The following is an 18,869-nucleotide window of genomic DNA, read 5'->3' as shown; positions in this document are numbered from 1 at the left end:
AAAAAAAAAAAAAAAAATCCCGACCGACCCTATTTTTTTTCGCCATGTTACCGGAAACACAGGTTTTTTTTGCCTAATGCATCAGAAAACAATAATATTACTATTACTTTACTCTTTGATACCGAAAATGCAGAGCAAAATACAATAAGAGTATAAAGTCCCGGTTTTAACGGGGATCGAACCCATCACGTTACAGTAAAAAAAAAAAAACAACTGACAACGAAATCGCTCGCGAACGAGTACTATGTTATAAACAGGGAATTAATTTAATAAACATCTGTTGAAGTGTTTTAGACGTCAGTATCTTAGTTGTATCAGTCCGTATAAAATGCAACAATTTATTTCATCACAAAAGTGCATTTTACAAACCATTAGCGAGTCCCTTTTAAAGATAAACTTGCATAACCTGAATAAAAAAGAAGAGAGTGAAGTATCTAAAGAAGGTTGACGCGAATTTGATATTTAGAGTTTAACATTACATAATTTATATATGTGCACAATTTATGCATGAGCTGGCGGCATTTAAGAGAATCATATTACATTTCATTGCCGCTGATATATATTGCAAAAAGGCTATCCTCTTAAAATGAAATTGGTATCTCGAGCAAAAAAACAAAAATAAATAGAAAAAATATGTATAACTTAAAAGTTAAAATAAATTCAAGTATAATATACATAATGTCAATGAAATAGTAAATTGATTCTCTGAGAAAATATACTCTTAAATCCCTAAAAAAATGACATGAACGTCATAAATTACATAGCCATACTGAAATGTTCAAAACATTCGTGGATACATGTTGTTTTTTTCAAAACATACAAAGTTACCATACTTTAGTATTTCATCTTAATACCTTTATCAATAAAAGATTCATGCATTGATGAAATTTAAGATCAACAAATAAAAAAGTGAATGTGTGTGTTTTCATAAACACCTTTCAAACCATTCTGTTTATTTTAAAATTGTATTATTAATAAATGTTTTATCTTACAAACATGAGTTTCAATATTTACCCTAAACTTACTGACAATGGAAAGTCATCAGACGAAAAGCGCATCATGTAAATAATGTATGTCAATGACTTTGTTCAGCAAAAACATTCCCTGATGCATTCAATTAAGTCTTCATGGTAGATTCATTTTGCTTTTTATAAATACCTAAAGTATTTGTATAACTTTATCTGATATTAGCGTATGATAACCATTTATTTTAAAGGAGAAATACGAGTGTTGTACATCGATGAAGTGACCATTGCGACATACATAAGAGTTAATTATCAAATCAGTGGTTATGCTATAATTTGTTTATAAATATAATATCACTTTCGCTGTCAATCAAAATTCGACAAGGCTCTTCTTTACCAAATTGTTTAATACTCGTTCAATACATTCCGTTAAAGTAACTCGCACATGGTTTGTAAAATGCACTTTTATAATTACGAAATAAAGTGTGGCAAATCAAAAGGACTGTTAAAACAAAAATACAAAAAGCTGGAACCCTTTAGCAAATGTTGATATTTGCTTAAATATCGTCTTTGATTACCACAATTTTCATTAGCGTTAGTAATGTGGTTGAAAATTGATTACGGCTGTGTTGTTGCGTGATTGGTTGATTGACTTATCAAGTGATGTTATCAATGTATCCTTAACAGGTCAACATATCCACTACATTTGTTTAGGTCGCGGTGGCCGTGTGGACTAGCCGGCAGTTTACTACTGTTTTCTTGACTTTACCGGCGTCGGTTTGAAACAAACTGAAACCAAAATACTTTTTTATGCTATGACTGTATTTATGTATACAATTTTGATATGATCATAGAGTTAATTAATGATAACATAAGTGTTTTAGATGCATTACCGGGAATTCATTTTTATCTTCTATTTATATGATGGACGCATTAAAGAAACTTAGGCCTTAACTCGACATTGGAATGACATCTTCTCAATATTAAAAAAAACCCGTTCAAAACGGCATTTGTCATACAAGAAACTTCAATCATTTAGAGCAACAACATACCTAATTTAAAAGGTTAGCATCACATAGGAGAACGCAGGCGGCTTTCACTATTTAAAAGTACATAAGAGGCTTATGACTTTTATGTGTAGGCAAACCAATCTATCTTTGTGCCTGGCTAACATTAAAGAACACCTAATCTTCTTATTCAAGATAATGTCAAACGGCTTACATCATTTAGGAGCATATCAAATGGCGTACATCATTTAGGAGCGTGTCAAACGGTGTACATCATTTAGGAGCATGTCAAATGGCGTACATCATTTAGAAGAATGTCAAACGGCGTACATCATTTAAGAGCATGTCAAACGCCGTATATCATTAATGTGGAATACATCATTTAGGAGCATGTCAAACGGCGTAGATCATTTAGAACCATGTCAATCGGCGTACATCATTTAGGAGCATATCTAACGGCGTACATCAGTTAGTAGCTTGTCAAACAGCGTACATCATTTAGAAGAATGTCAAATGGAGTACATCATTTAGGAGCGTGTTAAACGGCGTACATCATTTAGAAGAATGTCAAACGGAGAACATCATTTAGGAGCATATCTAACGGCGTAAGTCAATTAGTAGCTTGTCAAACGGCGTACATCATTTAGGAGTATGTCAAACGGAGTACATCATTTAGGAGCGTGTCAAACGGCGTAGATCATTTAGGAGCATGTTAAACTGCGTACACCATTTAGAAGAATGTCAAACGGAGTACATCATTTAGGAGCATGTCAAAGGGAGTGCATCATTTAGGAGCATGTCAAACGGCGTACATCATTTAGAAGCATGTCAAACGGCGTGCATCATTTAGGGGCATGTCAAACGGCGAACATCACTTAGGAGCATGTCAAACGGCGTGCATCATTTAGGAGCGTGTCAAACGGCGTACGTCATTTAGGAGCATGTCAAACGGAGTACATCATTTAGGAGCGTGTCAAACGGCGTACATCATTTAGGACCATGTCAACCGCTTATATCATTTAGGACCATGTCAAATGGCGAACATTATTTAGGAGAATGTCAAACGGCGTACGTCATTGAGAAGCATGCCGATGGCTCATGTTATTTAAGAGCATATAAACGACTTACATTTTAATGAAACACACAAATGGATAACATAAATAAAATCTTATATCATTTTGAAGCACGTGAACGGCTTACATCATTTATTAGCACGTAAATGGATTACAACATACATGAGCATGCACATGGCCTACTGCATTTAGAATCATCTAAAGGGACAAATAATCTAGGAGCATATTAACCGCTTACATCATTCATGAGCATGCAAATGGGTTACAGTATTTGAAAGCAATTCAACGGCTTCCATCACAGCATGTCATTATTAACGAAAACGTAAATAGATAACATCATATATGGGCACTCACGAAAGGAACAACAAAAACGGACTTCATTTGCATCAGTAGTTCTGTATTAATACGCGTTTGTGTAAAATAATACAGTAATTCTAGGATGCTTAACATATAACTTTTCTGTCCACTGTTTAGCAATAACGAACTATCGCACTGTCTTTTAGACGCAGGCGACAAGTTTGATGTCTGTCGTTTCTTATATTATTTAAAGCAATACAAGACAATTTTATTGTTAAACGTTTTCATACTTAGTGTATGTGAATGTGAATGGATGTAACTTTAACTATCCAACACATATACTGATATATTTAATTGTGTGAAATTATATAGCTCTGACAACTCAAAGATCAATAAACAAAGCCACTATCTTCAAATTGTTTGATGTAGATACTCATTTCTTGTGAACATTTCCACCAACATTCTTGTAGTAGACATTTTCATTATTGTAGTATTCTCCAGTGTCTTTACTTTCCATGCTCAACCCAGACCGTGGCTCGGAATCGGGTATTTCATACTCGGCTGTAAAAAAAGACTGATTAATTTTGTCTAAACCATTTATACAACAATATTTGGTTGCACATAATCCAAAATGATATATTATCGACAATGTTGTATTTATACATCTTCTTCAAATTGAATCAATTTCAGATCAAGTCAGGTTTCCTTTAATTTCTATTTTAGTTTATTTTATTTATTTAGATTGTAAAGCAGTGGTAAAACGAATAATGAGAAAGCAATATTGTTAAAAGTTGCTTATATATTAAGTTCAGTTATTCAGCACTCAGCCGTTACAGATTGTTATCAAGTAAAGCGGTAGATATGAACAGTGTAAATTGATAATTTACACAATATAATGTTGACCACTAAAAAGCTAAAGATTGTTATTATGTACTTACCCTAACAGCAAATATACGACGATTACGATTACGACGCACTAACCATTTATTTTGTGGAGTAAACATGAACATGTTTACATCCGTTCTATTCTCTAACCTTTGATTTTTTCTCAAGGTGGCTTATGAACACTTTAAAATAACAATTTTACCTGAAACATTGTATGAAAATACCTCCCTTGCATACAAATGGTATCCTAGTGCAACGCTTTGTAATATACCAGGAGTCAAACTTTAGTCACAGTTATCATTGCTCTTGTTAAATTGGCATATAATAAGAACTAACTATGTTGTTACTGAAATATTCCATATGATAATCATACTGTTTAATAAAACAAAACAAAAGTATTTCATACTCGTGTTTGCTAGTACCAATGTTGAATACGGTGTATCTTGGCTGCTTCTCTTTTGTAACATGTCTTCGTATGTCTTCTGCCTCCTTTTTCTATATCAGATATACAGTTAAAAATATCAATAAAAAATGCGTTGTCGGCTTTGGCAGGTTTATTGTTTATATTAAGGAGTGACACGAACTGATTTAATTAACTGATTAATTCAAATGAGCATTTGTTATCAACCAACTAGATTAAAAACGAAAAGAATCGTCATTTTTTTTTCTTTTTTTTCCGAATATTCAATTTACCTTTACAAAAACACACTTTTATCTTACCTTCTTTTTAAAATAACGACAACAACCAGAACGACGACAACACCCAATACCACCAAGCCTGTGACAGCTCCTCCAATAGCAGTTGCCGGAGTACCCGACATTTGTCCATTATTGCTTGTGTAGTCCGTATCAGTATTTTCCACTTAAAAGCATTTAAAGATAAAAAAAATGCTAGATAAAACAAAAGGCACGACACTGATATTTGATTACAAAAATCTAAGAAAAAGTCCTACAGGAATTTGAGGAAATATATTTTGTTAATTTATCACCCATCAGTTATATAATATAAATGCAGTACAAAGTATACATCGTACCTTTCCTACACGTATCGCCTATGAAACCATCAAAACACCCACTTAAACAATTACCAGAAGAGTCACATTTTGAGTCCGTTGTAGTATTTGCACAGTTCTCGGGGCAGATGCTGTCACACATTGAACCATAATGGTTAGGGATACATCCATTTGAGCAATAACCGTTTTCTTGTGAACATTGCAGATCTGTACAGTTATTACTGCAAGTTATATTACAAAACGGGCCATGAACTGATAGTTCTTTACACCCAAAACAAGTACCAGTTTGCCTTTCACAACCAGCAGAGGCACACGTAAGGCTACAGTGGTTTTCGCAAAATACCCCATAATATGATGACTCGCAATTTTCACAACGACCAGATTCTATATCACAACGGCCACCTTTGCACCTACTGCTACAAATTGACGAACAAAGAAAACCGTAATAATAAACATCGCATTCAGTGCAAGTTACGTTGTCCATACAACTGACACACCTCACAGGACATTGGACCTGGTGTTGACATGACCCATCTAGCTGGTTACATTTACTTCTAACACAGTCTTCTGAGCATGTTTTGTTACAAAATGATCCATACTTTCGATCAAAACACGGAGTACACTCCCCCTCTTGACTGCAGTTATCACCACGACATTTAGAGCATACCATATCACAGTTTGTTCCAAAGGAGCCAATATAGCATGCATTGCAATGTCCGGAGTATTGCTCACAGCCCCCTTTACATTTATCTGAACAAGTGTTGTTACATCGTGCACCAAACCAACCGACAGTACACCCGTTGCACTGATCACTTTCCCTACATGATGCGCACGTTTCAGGACATGTCACATGTAGACAATTACCAGTGAGTATATCGCATCTGTCATTGCATTCACACGGAATACTACACAGTTGTCCGTACTCTCCAGTTGGGCAAACAGAACAAGATGAGCCATTAGAGCATTTCTCACAACCAGAATAACAGACTCCATTACACTGATTTCCATAATATCCGTCTTTGCACTCACATTCACCGTTTACTCCACACGTGGCAGTTAGGCAATTTTCCGAGCACTGGTATTGGCATGTAGGTCCATGAAAACCTTGTTTACAAGTACACGTTCCATCAAACGAGTTACAGGTTTCTGTGATACAACCGTCAAAACAGAAAGATCGACAAGTGGTGCCCCAGAACCCTGGCCTACATTCGTTACAATGCGTTTCATTACTGCATGTTACACAGTTCGTTCCTACGTACGTGCACGCTCTACATTCATCAGCTGACCGTAAGTAGTATCCCGAGTCACATGATAAGCATACAGGTGACTTTGGACATGAGGCGCAATTGGCGACACAACCTAAACAGAATATGAAAGTAGGTAATACCATAATGGTTCTTTAAGAGATAAGTAACTTCGGTCAAAATGTTGGCTTGTTGTTAAGAACATCATTCATTGATAATTCATGGTGAAGGTGTTTAAATAACAATTGTTACAATCAAACCGGAATTTGAGAAAATGTCAACTGTTCAACGAAATAAAAAGTCATGGTCAGTGTACATTAATTAGTAATATTTCTATTACATAAACATTACATTAGTTAAAGAAGATTATTTACAAACAAAAACACACCACGAAAAAACTATGGTTTAGTATGATCAATAAATAGTAATCGTGTTTGTGCTACTTTAGTAGGTTAAATGAGGTTATTATAAGTCTTACTAAGAAATGATAAAATTTGACTAATAGAAGCGATTAAATTACAACATATTAAACACAATAAAATATTCCGAAAGATAAACAACAAAATACCTTTATATTAAAAGTGAAATTTAAAACTAGAGTTTTAAATAAAGGTAAGTAATGAGCAAAACATATACTCACTCGCACCAGAGACGCAGGACTCGGATTTTATCAAGATAAAAAAGATAACTGAATGTATTTTGAATGAACAATTCATCTTAAAATCCATCTCATCGAACAGTTTATCTGATAAAATATATTTCAAACAGTAAGACGAAGTCTAGACTAGTGTCTAAATATCCCAACATGTCGAAGTAAACGCGGAAGTTTAAAAGCAGAATTTTAAATCTGATTCATTGTGTCGTTTGAATTGAATGTCATTTACAAGTCAATGAAACTCGTTGGTGCGCTATACAATGTTTCGGATATACGTTTATCAATTATAATGCACAAAATGTCAGTTTGGCATGTATCCGACTGTTTGCAATTGCAGGTAAATTTTTCCCTTCCTTAAATGTATTCATTCATGCATGTGGGTTTTTATAATAACTCCGATTTGTTAAGGTTATTATATTATTCTACATCTCATGTAAAGGGTGACGAATGAGGCATTGAATATATAGAGTACATGTAAATTAGTTTAAGTACATATATCCTATATAAGAAATCGTAAACAAGGCAATCGTTTTCCTTCTTACTTTTAATAACTGTTTTTAAATGATTTTTAACATACATGACATCCTTACTCAATTCCAGATCAGAACAAACACATCACCGCAACTACCACAACCAAAACAACCACAACCAGCGTTATGATGGCACCACGACAGCTTCACCACTCACTAAAATAAAGCGTCCTCGTTTGCCTGTCCTAACAGGTTATTGATTACCGGCTTTGAAACCGCCTAATCAAATTATTGACTAAACATAAAACATCATCAGGGTAGAATCGACTAGATAAATTTCAACTTATAACTAGAAACTAGTAGTTTATGACGATAATCAAAAGCCATCCCATAAATGCTTTCTATTCAAGTAATCCGTTTTCTAAAGTGAATTTGTATTTTTAAATCAGTGGGTTTTCGAAGGCATTCAGTGATAATTTACACATACTATTAAATTGTAAGTCCATCATACGCAAATATAATCACTCGATACGTAAACGTCGTTTATACATATCGCAAATTATATCCTCCGACACACTTTCTGTTCGAGTCACAGTGTGTTAATGCTGAGCATAAATCTCTTATCAGACGTCACACAGTTTGACAATACATCCATGTGTACAGTATCATCGCTTTATATGTGTTTCTCTATAATATGATGACTCGCCATTCCCATCCCGATCAGATCCCTTATCACAACACACCCAACCTGATATTAACATAACCTTACATTTATTATCAACACAGTTTCCTGGGTATAAAAATATACGAATTGGTTCATCAATGCCATTTAAACACGTATATTGTTGCAGTTACTTCATGACAGTTGCATTGATTGCATTATCACAATATTGACGAAACTTGCCAACGCCATTTCCGTTATATTGCTCTCTTCTTCAATAGGAATTTGGTGAATGGAGGGTTTTTTGAAACCATGTTTTGATAATTACACACGTAAAGAACGTATCTGTTGCATGATTTTTATCAACACTTACAAGATCTGATTTTGAGATATGGTGGTTTTAAATGCGAGAAGACTTTCGGTTGTGACTAATCTCATTCGATAATGTGTGCAATATACATAATTATATAAACAAATTTATACCATTGAGGTTATGGTCCACTGCTCATATTCTTGTAAAAGAATAAAAACACTTAAAGTAGTGATTTTAAAACAATCGATACTAACACCTGAGTTCAAGAGTGTGTTTTTTCATTGACCGTGTGGCTACCATAACATTTACACAGAATATTATTATGAAAGTTATGTAATTTCTTTTCGATTTATATCTTGATAATTGTTTATTTGGCATTTAAACGATTTATAGATCATCTGTTTAACTGCTAAATGCGTTTGCTGTGTTATCAATTGAACCAGCGGCGTCAGTAACGTTGCCACGACCCACCTTGTGAGCCTCGTCAACCCCCTCCCAAAATATATCTAACATCATCATTAATCACAAAAGCCTAAATGTCAACCAAATATTCAAAGAAAACATCCCATTATGTTTTCTTTTCTTATATTCAGCCAAATATAATTTATGTATGTGTTAACCTTATAAAACATAAAACAACTACTGTATAGCAGTAGTCTATACCTGGTGAGTATATTTATTAACACACAATACAAGTTATAAGCATTAATCTCTCAATGGTATCATTATCACTTCGTGCGGCAAGTTGTGTCCATGCGTCCACATAGCATCAGGAAAAAAGTCAGTTTTAAACTTCCAGTTTTCTCTTGTCTACTGCCCGGCTCTTATACTAGCCGATCACTTATTTAAGCTGACTGTTACCATATATGGCAATAATCGGAAGGACCCTGACCATGACCACCATTAATGGTAATGATCGTAAATTCGTTTTATCTGAAACAATCTAAATATACATAACTGTTATTACAACATACTAAAGCTTGACATGTTACAGTTCTGTTTTTTTTTTCTAAAGGGTGGTGGACGGTTCTGAAGTCGTTTGTCAATTCTCAACCGAAGCAAACCAATAATGCATTCCAAGATGCCTCTGACTGTGAATTCTGCTTTAATGACGCTGGTAAAGCTGAAATTATCAATACCTAATTTAAAAACAACCTTTAATAGATGATAGCGGTAGCGTTATCCCGCCCGCTAACAATCATAACAGTAATCGCAAAATTGACAATATCACAGTGCTATCAAGTGAGATCATTGAAATTAATGGCATAGGCAATCGAATCCTAAAAGAATGTTCTCACTCGTGAGCTCGCCCGTTGTGTTCCGTTTTCAGTAAGACTCTCTCTATCGGATTTCCAAAACCGTGGAAATATGTTAATGTACGTGCAGTTTTCAAAGAGGGTTATCCAATACCACCTGTTAACTATCGTCCAATCTCCCTACATGATTCAAAAGAAAAAGAGTTCGAAAGGGCAATATATCAGCACGTATTTAAACAATTTTGTGACATAAACCTTTTTACCCCGTTCCAGGCTTTAGGTGTTTAAAAGTTATTCGTTCCATTACCTTTCAAACACAACTTATCAACGATACTGGCCTATAGTTAGATCGTAGTAAGTTGTTGTTGCCAGGCACGTCCTTGTAGATTCTGGTGTATTACTGTGTTATATCACATATATATTTTGCTTACAAAAACTAGTTATTTAACAACGGCGCAGATTCTTAGGAAACAATACGGACTCTTATAAACTCGATAAGATATGTGCGTAGGCTACGTTCATATAAGATTACTGTAGATGTTCCTTGGTAAAATACCAGACGTGTAAGTTTTGGCCGTTGACATGTTATATTGTGTTTGTATTCGTCGCTCGTCGATTGCGCAATTTAACAGTCATAAGGGACATATAACGTCAGTTATTAAAGCCATTGTAATGGGACTTGCACGAATCTTTCAAACTATCAAGGGAGAAGGGGTGGGGGGTAACATGATCATTATTTCAGAAAGAGTTCTGGACCTTTCTTTACATATTGTGACTAGTAACAAATGTACAAAGTTAGGTTGTCCGGCTAGCGCAGTGGTTAGCGCACTCGCTTCTCGGCTTGGGTGCAGGTGAGTTTGGTTTGTGGTCACCAAGCCGGACAAAAGGGTTTCCTCTGGGCACTCCGGTTTCCCCAACAACACAATACCAATCGTGCCAACGAGAGTGATTAATATAATGTTGTAACAACTTGCTTCACAATCGTTGTAAAACAAATAAGTTTAAACTAATTGTACAAAGTTGCATGTGCATGTCTGACATGTGTTAATAGTTACTGTTATGGCCTACGTTAATAGGCTACACTACGACACAGTGCCTGCAATGCATAAGTGAATCGTATCTCCAGTAACTCGAGCTCAAAATTGCATCGACCTATTTTGAAACCATATAAAATCAAGCATTTTTTATCCTTTTGGTATTACACTAGTATTTTTAACAACAAAATCGTCCATTGGTGCTAAATGCGATGTTAACTTTATTGTCAGGCATAACATATTTTTCTAATTTGGCCTTTTTTCCACTTATAACTGTTTAATCTGTTTTTTAAGAATTGGCATGAAGCTTAAGGGAATCCCAGTGTTACTATAAGATATATCATGTACATCAGACCCGAACAGGACACATATGGTTGATTTGTTTCCTGCATACGTGGAATGTTGAACTAGTGTAAAAAAAGGTAGAACATCATGTTTTGTTAATTTTACTACAGTGTGCGTGCCATATTGTTGAATAACGTCAGGAGTATATTAGAAATATTATGGCTTCAATGAATTTTCTAAAAACATGTACTCTTTAAAAAGTGATTATTTTTTGGAAAATACTTAAATTTAGTTATATATTTGTATTAAATAATATATTCAATCGAACTGAAGAGCCATAGTTTAACATATAGTATATTATCTAGATCATTGTCGGATTGAGCCTTACCTTATGCCTCTAAACAGGACTTATCTTTTCGACTACTCGAATTGACCATGTTCTCATTGTTTATATGGACGAATAAAAAAGTCGTATTTGTCTTATGGCAATACTTTAAAATTGGATACTGTTTTAATATGATCAAACTTAGCCAAAAGGGTTTTCGATAGGTCACTAGTTTACGGTGAACCAATAAAATCATTTAACTGTGCAAACTTACCGAGATGTCACATGAGGCAACCAAGTTTTACACATTTAGCTGCAGATGGTTACAACTTACAATATTCAACCGTACTTACAAATAATGCGTGAACGCGTTGGAAACCCTAGTAAGCCAGCTTGTGTTTGATTATTTTAGAACTTTCGCAATTGAATTTGTCATTAGTATAATAAAAGATAACTGAATGTTTAGTGAATATTTAGTGCATATTATAACACTGGTGAATTATTAAGCAAATACACCTTCGTCGCCGGCAACAACGTTACTTTCTTCCGTTACGCTTTTGATAAATACCCTGGAAAATGACTGACAACTTCTCGTTTAAAAATTATGCATAAAACAGGGGAGGCAGCTCATCTTCCAATGGAATTGCACGTTACATTATAATACTTTTTAATAACACAGTAATATATGTTGTCTCCAAAGGCGACAGATCTGTGTAGCTGTTTAAAAAGTTGAAGTGATCTTGCGGACCGAGTTCAATTTCAGCTATCGCCAGAATGCCTTTTCATTAAAGGTGCATATTTTTGCATTATTTTTATGCAGAACAAATGAATAAATGCCTTATTAATTATTCATTATTTCGAAATTTTCCTCCTAGTCAAATCGCCCACTGTACACACCGACTATGGTTCTCCTTGTGTTGTTTTTAACTTTTGTGCGTCTAATAAGACTAGATTCTACTTACGCTTTTAAATTTGGACTTGTCACTTTTTAGATAACAACGCATTCAGACCATAACAATGTATTTGTTGTTTTTTTGCGAATAAAGTGAAACAACACAACTTCAGTAGCTCTTAACGCTGTCTCATTAGTGGTTTTCAATGCCTATAATTGATTTATAATGCTTATACCTCAGTATTGTTTTGAAAACAGACCCTTTCCTTTATCTAATTCAGTTCTCGCTCCTTTATGTCCAACGGCGGTCTAAATTTATTTTTCGTAAACATGAACCTTTCATTTCATAAACGTAATGAAGGGAAGTCCCATGCAGCCGGTTTGAGAATGCTAATTATCAAGGGGAGGACAGAACTAATATGGTATTCTCTGTGAACATTTCGCCCTTGACCACATAAACAACTGCAATACCTTTGCGTTGGGTTTTAAACGCTTTTGGTTATCTTAGACTACACTAAGTGTGTACCTACCGTTCCCCTGTTGTGTAACAACGTTCTTCCCTCTCTCTTTTGTCTCTTGTTTATCTCCCTTGATAACCTTCGATCTTTTTCTATGTATTCTTTTTATGAGTATGTATTTGTTTAAATATCAAATACTTATTCATGCAAATAATATCTTCTTAATTGTGCATTTTACCGCTTATAAATGAAAGAGATATATTAAAACCAGTTTCAACATATCATGTATTTAAGGTTTAAACATACCTTCTTACAATTTAATATGTATCTTGAATAAAAACTGTTTAGCTTGAACTGCTTCTCTTACATCAAATATCAATGACAAAACGCCAGGATTCAGTGTACAATGAAACCAAAGCGATGATATTGTTGTTGTAGAAAGATGTCGAAACACGATTGTACATTGTACACAAGAAAGAAAAAGTATAAATAGGTATAAAACCATTGTGTAAGATAATTGCAGCACAAGCAATTCGTAGTCAAAGGATCATTATTTTAAATGAAAAAAAAGTGAAACGTCTTTCGCATGTTACCTCAGGTCAGATTGTCCTCTTTCATTCAGATCATCGTTGTTAAGTTGAAAAAGGTCTGTCCACGCCCTATAACGGCTGCATTATGGCTTGACCCATTCACATCCCACAGTGTACCCAAACAAAATTTTGAATACAAAGAGACAGTTTTAACCCCAGTAGTTGATGGGATATTCGCCAAAGGAATAACTCTGTAACCATATTTGTCCCAGATAATTGTACACTATCTTTGATAACACTTAATATCATTGTAACTTAGGGTCCATGATTTAAAAATTATACCAAGACGAACATAATGTTCTCTTAAGAAGTTCTTTGTAGTTCTGAGATATATTACAGCAAGTGAATGGTCAAATTTGGTCATTGATCATACCTACGTTGGTTACAGTCCCAAATGACATACACGTTAATGGAAAACAATCCTTGTACGTATTAATTGCGTGTCTGAAATAATAAAGAACATAATTATCAGAAGAAAATGTGTGTTGATGAAGAACATGTCTGGATAACTATGGACAGCTATAACGAGTCAAACGAGTCGGACATACTGTATTAAAGGGTGATAAATCTATGTTACAATACAATTCAGTAAACGTTTTCTGTCATGTACTGCGGCTAATGTTTACACAATCGTCCGAAAGATTGCAAAGCATATCTTCTAAATATATAATTATAAAATATGGACATCACTAATAAAGAGGAAACACAACACGATAAGTGAGTATGAATGATTTTAAGGGAGAATATTGAGTCTGCAAGAACATAGGAGTTGGCATTGAATGAATGCATCTAATAAATATTCATGCCTGTTTGGCTTTGGTTTGATTATCCTTTGGTTTAGGTATTGTAATTTAAATGGTATCGGAGGAAAACCATCGACGAACATGTTGTTTACCAATGCGGATGACGATACATGCATCTGATCTAATATCGACAATCCACCCAATGTTTATCTTTAAGGTAAGAGCCAAAACTATCAAAGATAAAAATATATCCGCGATAAAATTGTAGGAACGTTGAATTGTTTCTTACTAATTCCTGATAATTATCATTTCTGATGTTGTTGTTGCCATGGAAACGCTGGCTGAGACCAGTAGGGTTTCGATGCTCCCAAAAAGGAAAAAGCATGGTTGCGCTGTATATTTTACCTAGTAAGACAGGGAATATGTTTTTGGGGAAAAACATAATTTCGTCATTCACATTTGTGTACTACAGTTTGGTTTCCTTCAAAATATTTTGTTCCCAGTAACTACGAATCGCGTGAATGGTAAGTCTACAAGAGCCAAAAGGGTATAATTATTCAATTGAACTATTAATTCAATATATCCTCATACCATACCAACAAGTTTTTTTTTCTATAAGACTTTCAGTTTTGACTTTATATTAACATCCATGTTCAATAAACAAGTGAATTGTCATTATCAAAGTTTCCTGTCCTATGTTGTCAACTTTCAACGGACGTATATTGAATTCAATTATATACCGAGTGAACCCCGTATATATTGTTCACTTCACTTAACACGTTACAAGAAATGCTCATAAACTGTCAATCTTAAATCTATTTTAGCCCTTATTTGATTGTTTTCAAGGTGCAACGTAGGTGTTTAAGACTTATTACACCTGTAAGCGTATTATACATTTCGTAAATAATGGTTCTGAGTGATTAAGAAGGCAGACATATCGTCTTTAATTAAAAGAGCCATTCGCTGATGTCAACGCTTGAAACCTATTTTCTGATGGTGATTCTGATACATTATCCATTTTTCAAGACAGGAGAACCAATCTCACAATTTTCTAACGGAGATAAACGCAAAAATGGGTCGAATGGGTACAGAAATATTATATATCCTTTTTCGCAAATGATTTACACTTTTAATACTAATCTTCAAACAGTTTCTGGAAATATTTTGGAAAGTAAACAAATTATTAGTAAGATATTATCTACACATACACCGCCGGTTAAGATATAATGTCAAGATGTGCATTACGTGTTAATACAAGTTTAGTTTGTGACCGAAAGTGTGTAATTTTACCTTTTATATGCATCTACACATACTGCTGATCGACATCAGAAAGGGACGTGTTTAAATTGAATGTATATTATTAAACTACAATTCTTTCAGATCGATACAGATAATGTAGCAAAATGTGACAACCACAATTAAACAAATACTTTATTTGATAATTAACAATGCCTTATAAACAAAAATAATCGAAAAAATATTTTTTATTTCAATACACAGAAATCACAACATTTTTTTTACACATAGCATTTCAAATCTTTTCAAATCATTTCAAATATGAAAAGTATTGTAGGTTATAAAGCGTTAAATCAATGCTGATGCCCTCAAGCATGTTCATCGGCATCTCACTAAATCATGGAGGTCTGTTTTCTCTTACATTTTCTTAATTTGTAAATTAGATCATGAATGATAAATGTCAATCAAGAATATTGATTGTTTTGTTCCTGTGCAATAAAAATTGCAAAAACTTGTTTAGAAATTTGAAATCAGCATTTTGTTAAGACCAATCCACAATTACCCTAAGGTACAGGTAACCCTTAAAACATCTGGTGTGTTCACATAGGCACAAGGAACACAAAGGACCGCATCCTAACAACACTTCAACTGTGCTATTTCATCTCGCATTTAGTATCAATAGTAAACCAAATTTCCCAAAATAAACAACATTTTATGTTAATAAATTTTGCATCATATATATACACATACTATTTGTTAGTAATTATATCTGCTGAATTTAATTTGGTCAATTACAACTTCTATGTCATAGTTCACCAAATTCACATGTACAACATACGAAAATGCTTACATTATCGTTCATCGTTAAGAGGCAATAGACAATGGAGGTTAAATGACGAGTTGTGCAATGTTCAAGCCACGAAAACATTAACCTCATTATCAATGTATGCAAACCAAACGATAAACAAGAACATTTCTAACGAACTTTCAAACAAAAACAACCAATTTTTAGCTCAGAAATATCGATTACAGTCACAATCAATACACACAGGCAACCCGTAAGGTTTGATTGTAAAGCCCCAATTCAGGGGAACTTTTAATTCTGTAATTGTCGCAGTCATTGGAAACTCGCCATTTGCACGTCTCTTAAAATGATCACTCTCCTCCACGCATATATAATATAAATGTTATGGTGAAAGTGAAAAGGCGATTTAATTTAATCTCGTGAAGACCGATAAATAACATATACATGACATTTGGTACTCAATCAGTTTCGCCCTGAATCAAACATATATCTCCAGTACAATGCTGTTATTTAATGATACAAATAAAATTTATTTCATTATGAGTGTTAACACATACGCTTTTGAAAGTAATAAAAGGTATAACATTTTGAATCACTATTTCAAAGTACCGAGTGGTACCATGGACTGAGATCAAGATTTGACGTTTTGTGATTTTAGGGCTTAATTTAACGACTTATATCTTTCCAGAAGATTCAATAGCAAGGAATAATATTAATATAATTGTGTTCTTGGTCCGTGTTTCGCAATGTAATCGCCTGAATTATTTCATGTCATAATGATAATAACTGACAATATACGTGCGAAAAGTAATTATTTTTACAAACTGCCGTCTATACGAGCATTACCCAATTATGGCTCTCAGATTAAACAAATAAATGAAAACGAAATCGAACATAAACACGGTGATGTTTGAGAAAATACCATTTGATTACATGTACGTTATAACTAAATGCGTTAAGTATCCGTTTGTGACCTGGATGCACTCTATATATTCAAGATTGAAAATGCTACTTCAGATTGATATTTTGTTTTAGTCTAGGTTATGCACATATTTTATAGTTGTTATTCTATGGATTAATGTCAATACTTGCAGTCAGAATGAAAAAAAAAACATGAATATCTCAGAGATTAATTATTTCTGCTGGACTAAAACAATGATTACGTGACAAATTAACACGTTACGCGAATGATTATCGTGGCCGTCGATTGTTAGTGCATTAAGAAGAATTCGGCGTATTATTTTAACGTGCAGACATAATTGCCATTACAGGGAGGTTTGTGGCATTTTTAAAATAGATGAAAAGCTCGTACTTAATTTAAGGAGCACATATTTAAAACAGACAGTGAATATTGAATTCTAGTTTAGCAGAACAGAAACATATCATTGTGTGTGGATACTGGCAAAGGAGGACCTTGGACAAAGATCCGAATAGCCTGTTAAAACGCAAAGTTTATCAGATTCTTAAGCGTCTGTAAGCGAGCCATTAATTGAGATTGTAAAGATGTTATCTACGAATAAAAATACCCCTTATGCCAACTAAAACCACTGAGCAGATATTTTTGTCTTCTTTATATGGTTCTTTTACACTAGCTAGGAAATGCGTATAATAAATCATCCCTGAATATATTTCCGCACACCATCTAACATCATTATGTACGCATTGTCTCAAAATACAATTAATCGTCTTCTCTATCGGAAGATCGCATTATTTTTTCATCAGTGTATTCTTGACCTCACATCTTTGTAAAACCATTTCAACCTTCAAGCTTGTAGACTGGAAAAGCGTCAAGTGAAATGCTGATATATCTCGATTTATGGCAATAAAGCCAATACGAGATACCGCTTTGTTCTCGCTGTTGGTCGAACTATTATGGTCTTATACCATTGATTAAATGATTTTTAATGAATCAATTTAAAGCTCAATATTGAAACAAACTATAGACACATAACCACTCGCGGGTAATATAGTTTTATCCGTATACAATATTAAGAGAATATAAATATATGGAGTATATGAATGTCCAGACTGAATCCATGTTGATCGTTCTATACGGGTAGAATAAAGAAGGGAGTGTTGTATGTCTTCAAACAAGCGCGAGGAAGTAAGCTTAATATAAGCTTTAAGATATCTGTTTGATCCTTTTTATTGCATACTTGGAATAAGTTGATGTATTACCAACCAAATGTGTTAATTGTTCAACTGTTCAGTACAATTGAGACGAAATGTAGATTTTCTAGCGAGGCTGTAATGCCAATGAAAATAAGGTTATCCAGTTTGTGACTTGACTTTGACCCTCTTGGTTTCTAAATATCAAATATGTCCTGAAATCCTAGGCTTTATTTTAACTCTTTCGACCTGGCGTGTAACACCATGAACATGCAGGGTTGTTTTCTTTTAATACTTTGGTTGGTTGGTTGGATGGGCGCATCCAAAAATATAATGTTTACTACCCCATCCAATTGATGTTTTACCCACCGTAGAAATATTTGCAAACTACTCTAAGTAGATTTGGCTCATCAAAAGTATAATGTATTCTGCTATAAGTGAGAAATTAATCACAAAGAATTTCTTCTTTTGTTTCGTTGACCGTTGCAGGACGATCAAAAAAAGTTTACAGATATGTTATCATTCTATTTGCATTTCCATATAGTGTATATCG

The 18,869-nt window shown here is 34.0% G+C and overlaps 1 protein-coding gene across 1 annotated transcript; it reads right to left on the bottom strand.

The window, feature by feature from the left end:
- Positions 1 to 3,170: 3,170 nt before the first annotated feature.
- LOC128206602 (multiple epidermal growth factor-like domains protein 11) lies at positions 3,171 to 7,297 on the bottom strand. The gene is made up of 5 exons (XM_052909185.1): positions 7,125 to 7,297; positions 5,262 to 6,599; positions 4,948 to 5,089; positions 4,634 to 4,722; positions 3,171 to 3,903 (listed from the first exon to the last, which is right to left on the bottom strand). The coding sequence occupies exons 1-5, from the start codon at positions 7,210 to 7,212 to the stop codon at positions 3,776 to 3,778; spliced, it is 1,785 nt and encodes a 594-aa protein (XP_052765145.1). The 5' UTR covers positions 7,213 to 7,297; the 3' UTR covers positions 3,171 to 3,775.
- Between the last annotated feature and the right edge of the window lie 11,572 nt (positions 7,298 to 18,869).

The sequence above is a fragment of the Mya arenaria genome, chromosome 10 (genome assembly GCF_026914265.1).
Source record: "Mya arenaria isolate MELC-2E11 chromosome 10, ASM2691426v1".
Lineage (NCBI taxonomy): Eukaryota > Metazoa > Mollusca > Bivalvia > Myida > Myidae > Mya > Mya arenaria.
The sequence above is the reverse complement of the archived record's forward strand: the minus strand, read 5'-3'. Positions and strand labels throughout refer to the sequence as shown.

Excerpts from the sequence above, each read along its gene's own strand:
- LOC128206602 (XM_052909185.1), bottom strand. The coding sequence starts at position 7,212 with ATGGATTTTAAGATGAATTGTTCATTCAAAATACATTCAGTTATCTTT. Across the intron at positions 6,600-7,124 it reads GTCCTGCGTCTCTGGTGCGA|GTTGTGTCGCCAATTGCGCC; the intron begins GTGAGTATATGT and ends TATTCTGTTTAG. Across the intron at positions 5,090-5,261 it reads AGGCGATACGTGTAGGAAAG|TGGAAAATACTGATACGGAC; the intron begins GTACGATGTATA and ends AATGCTTTTAAG.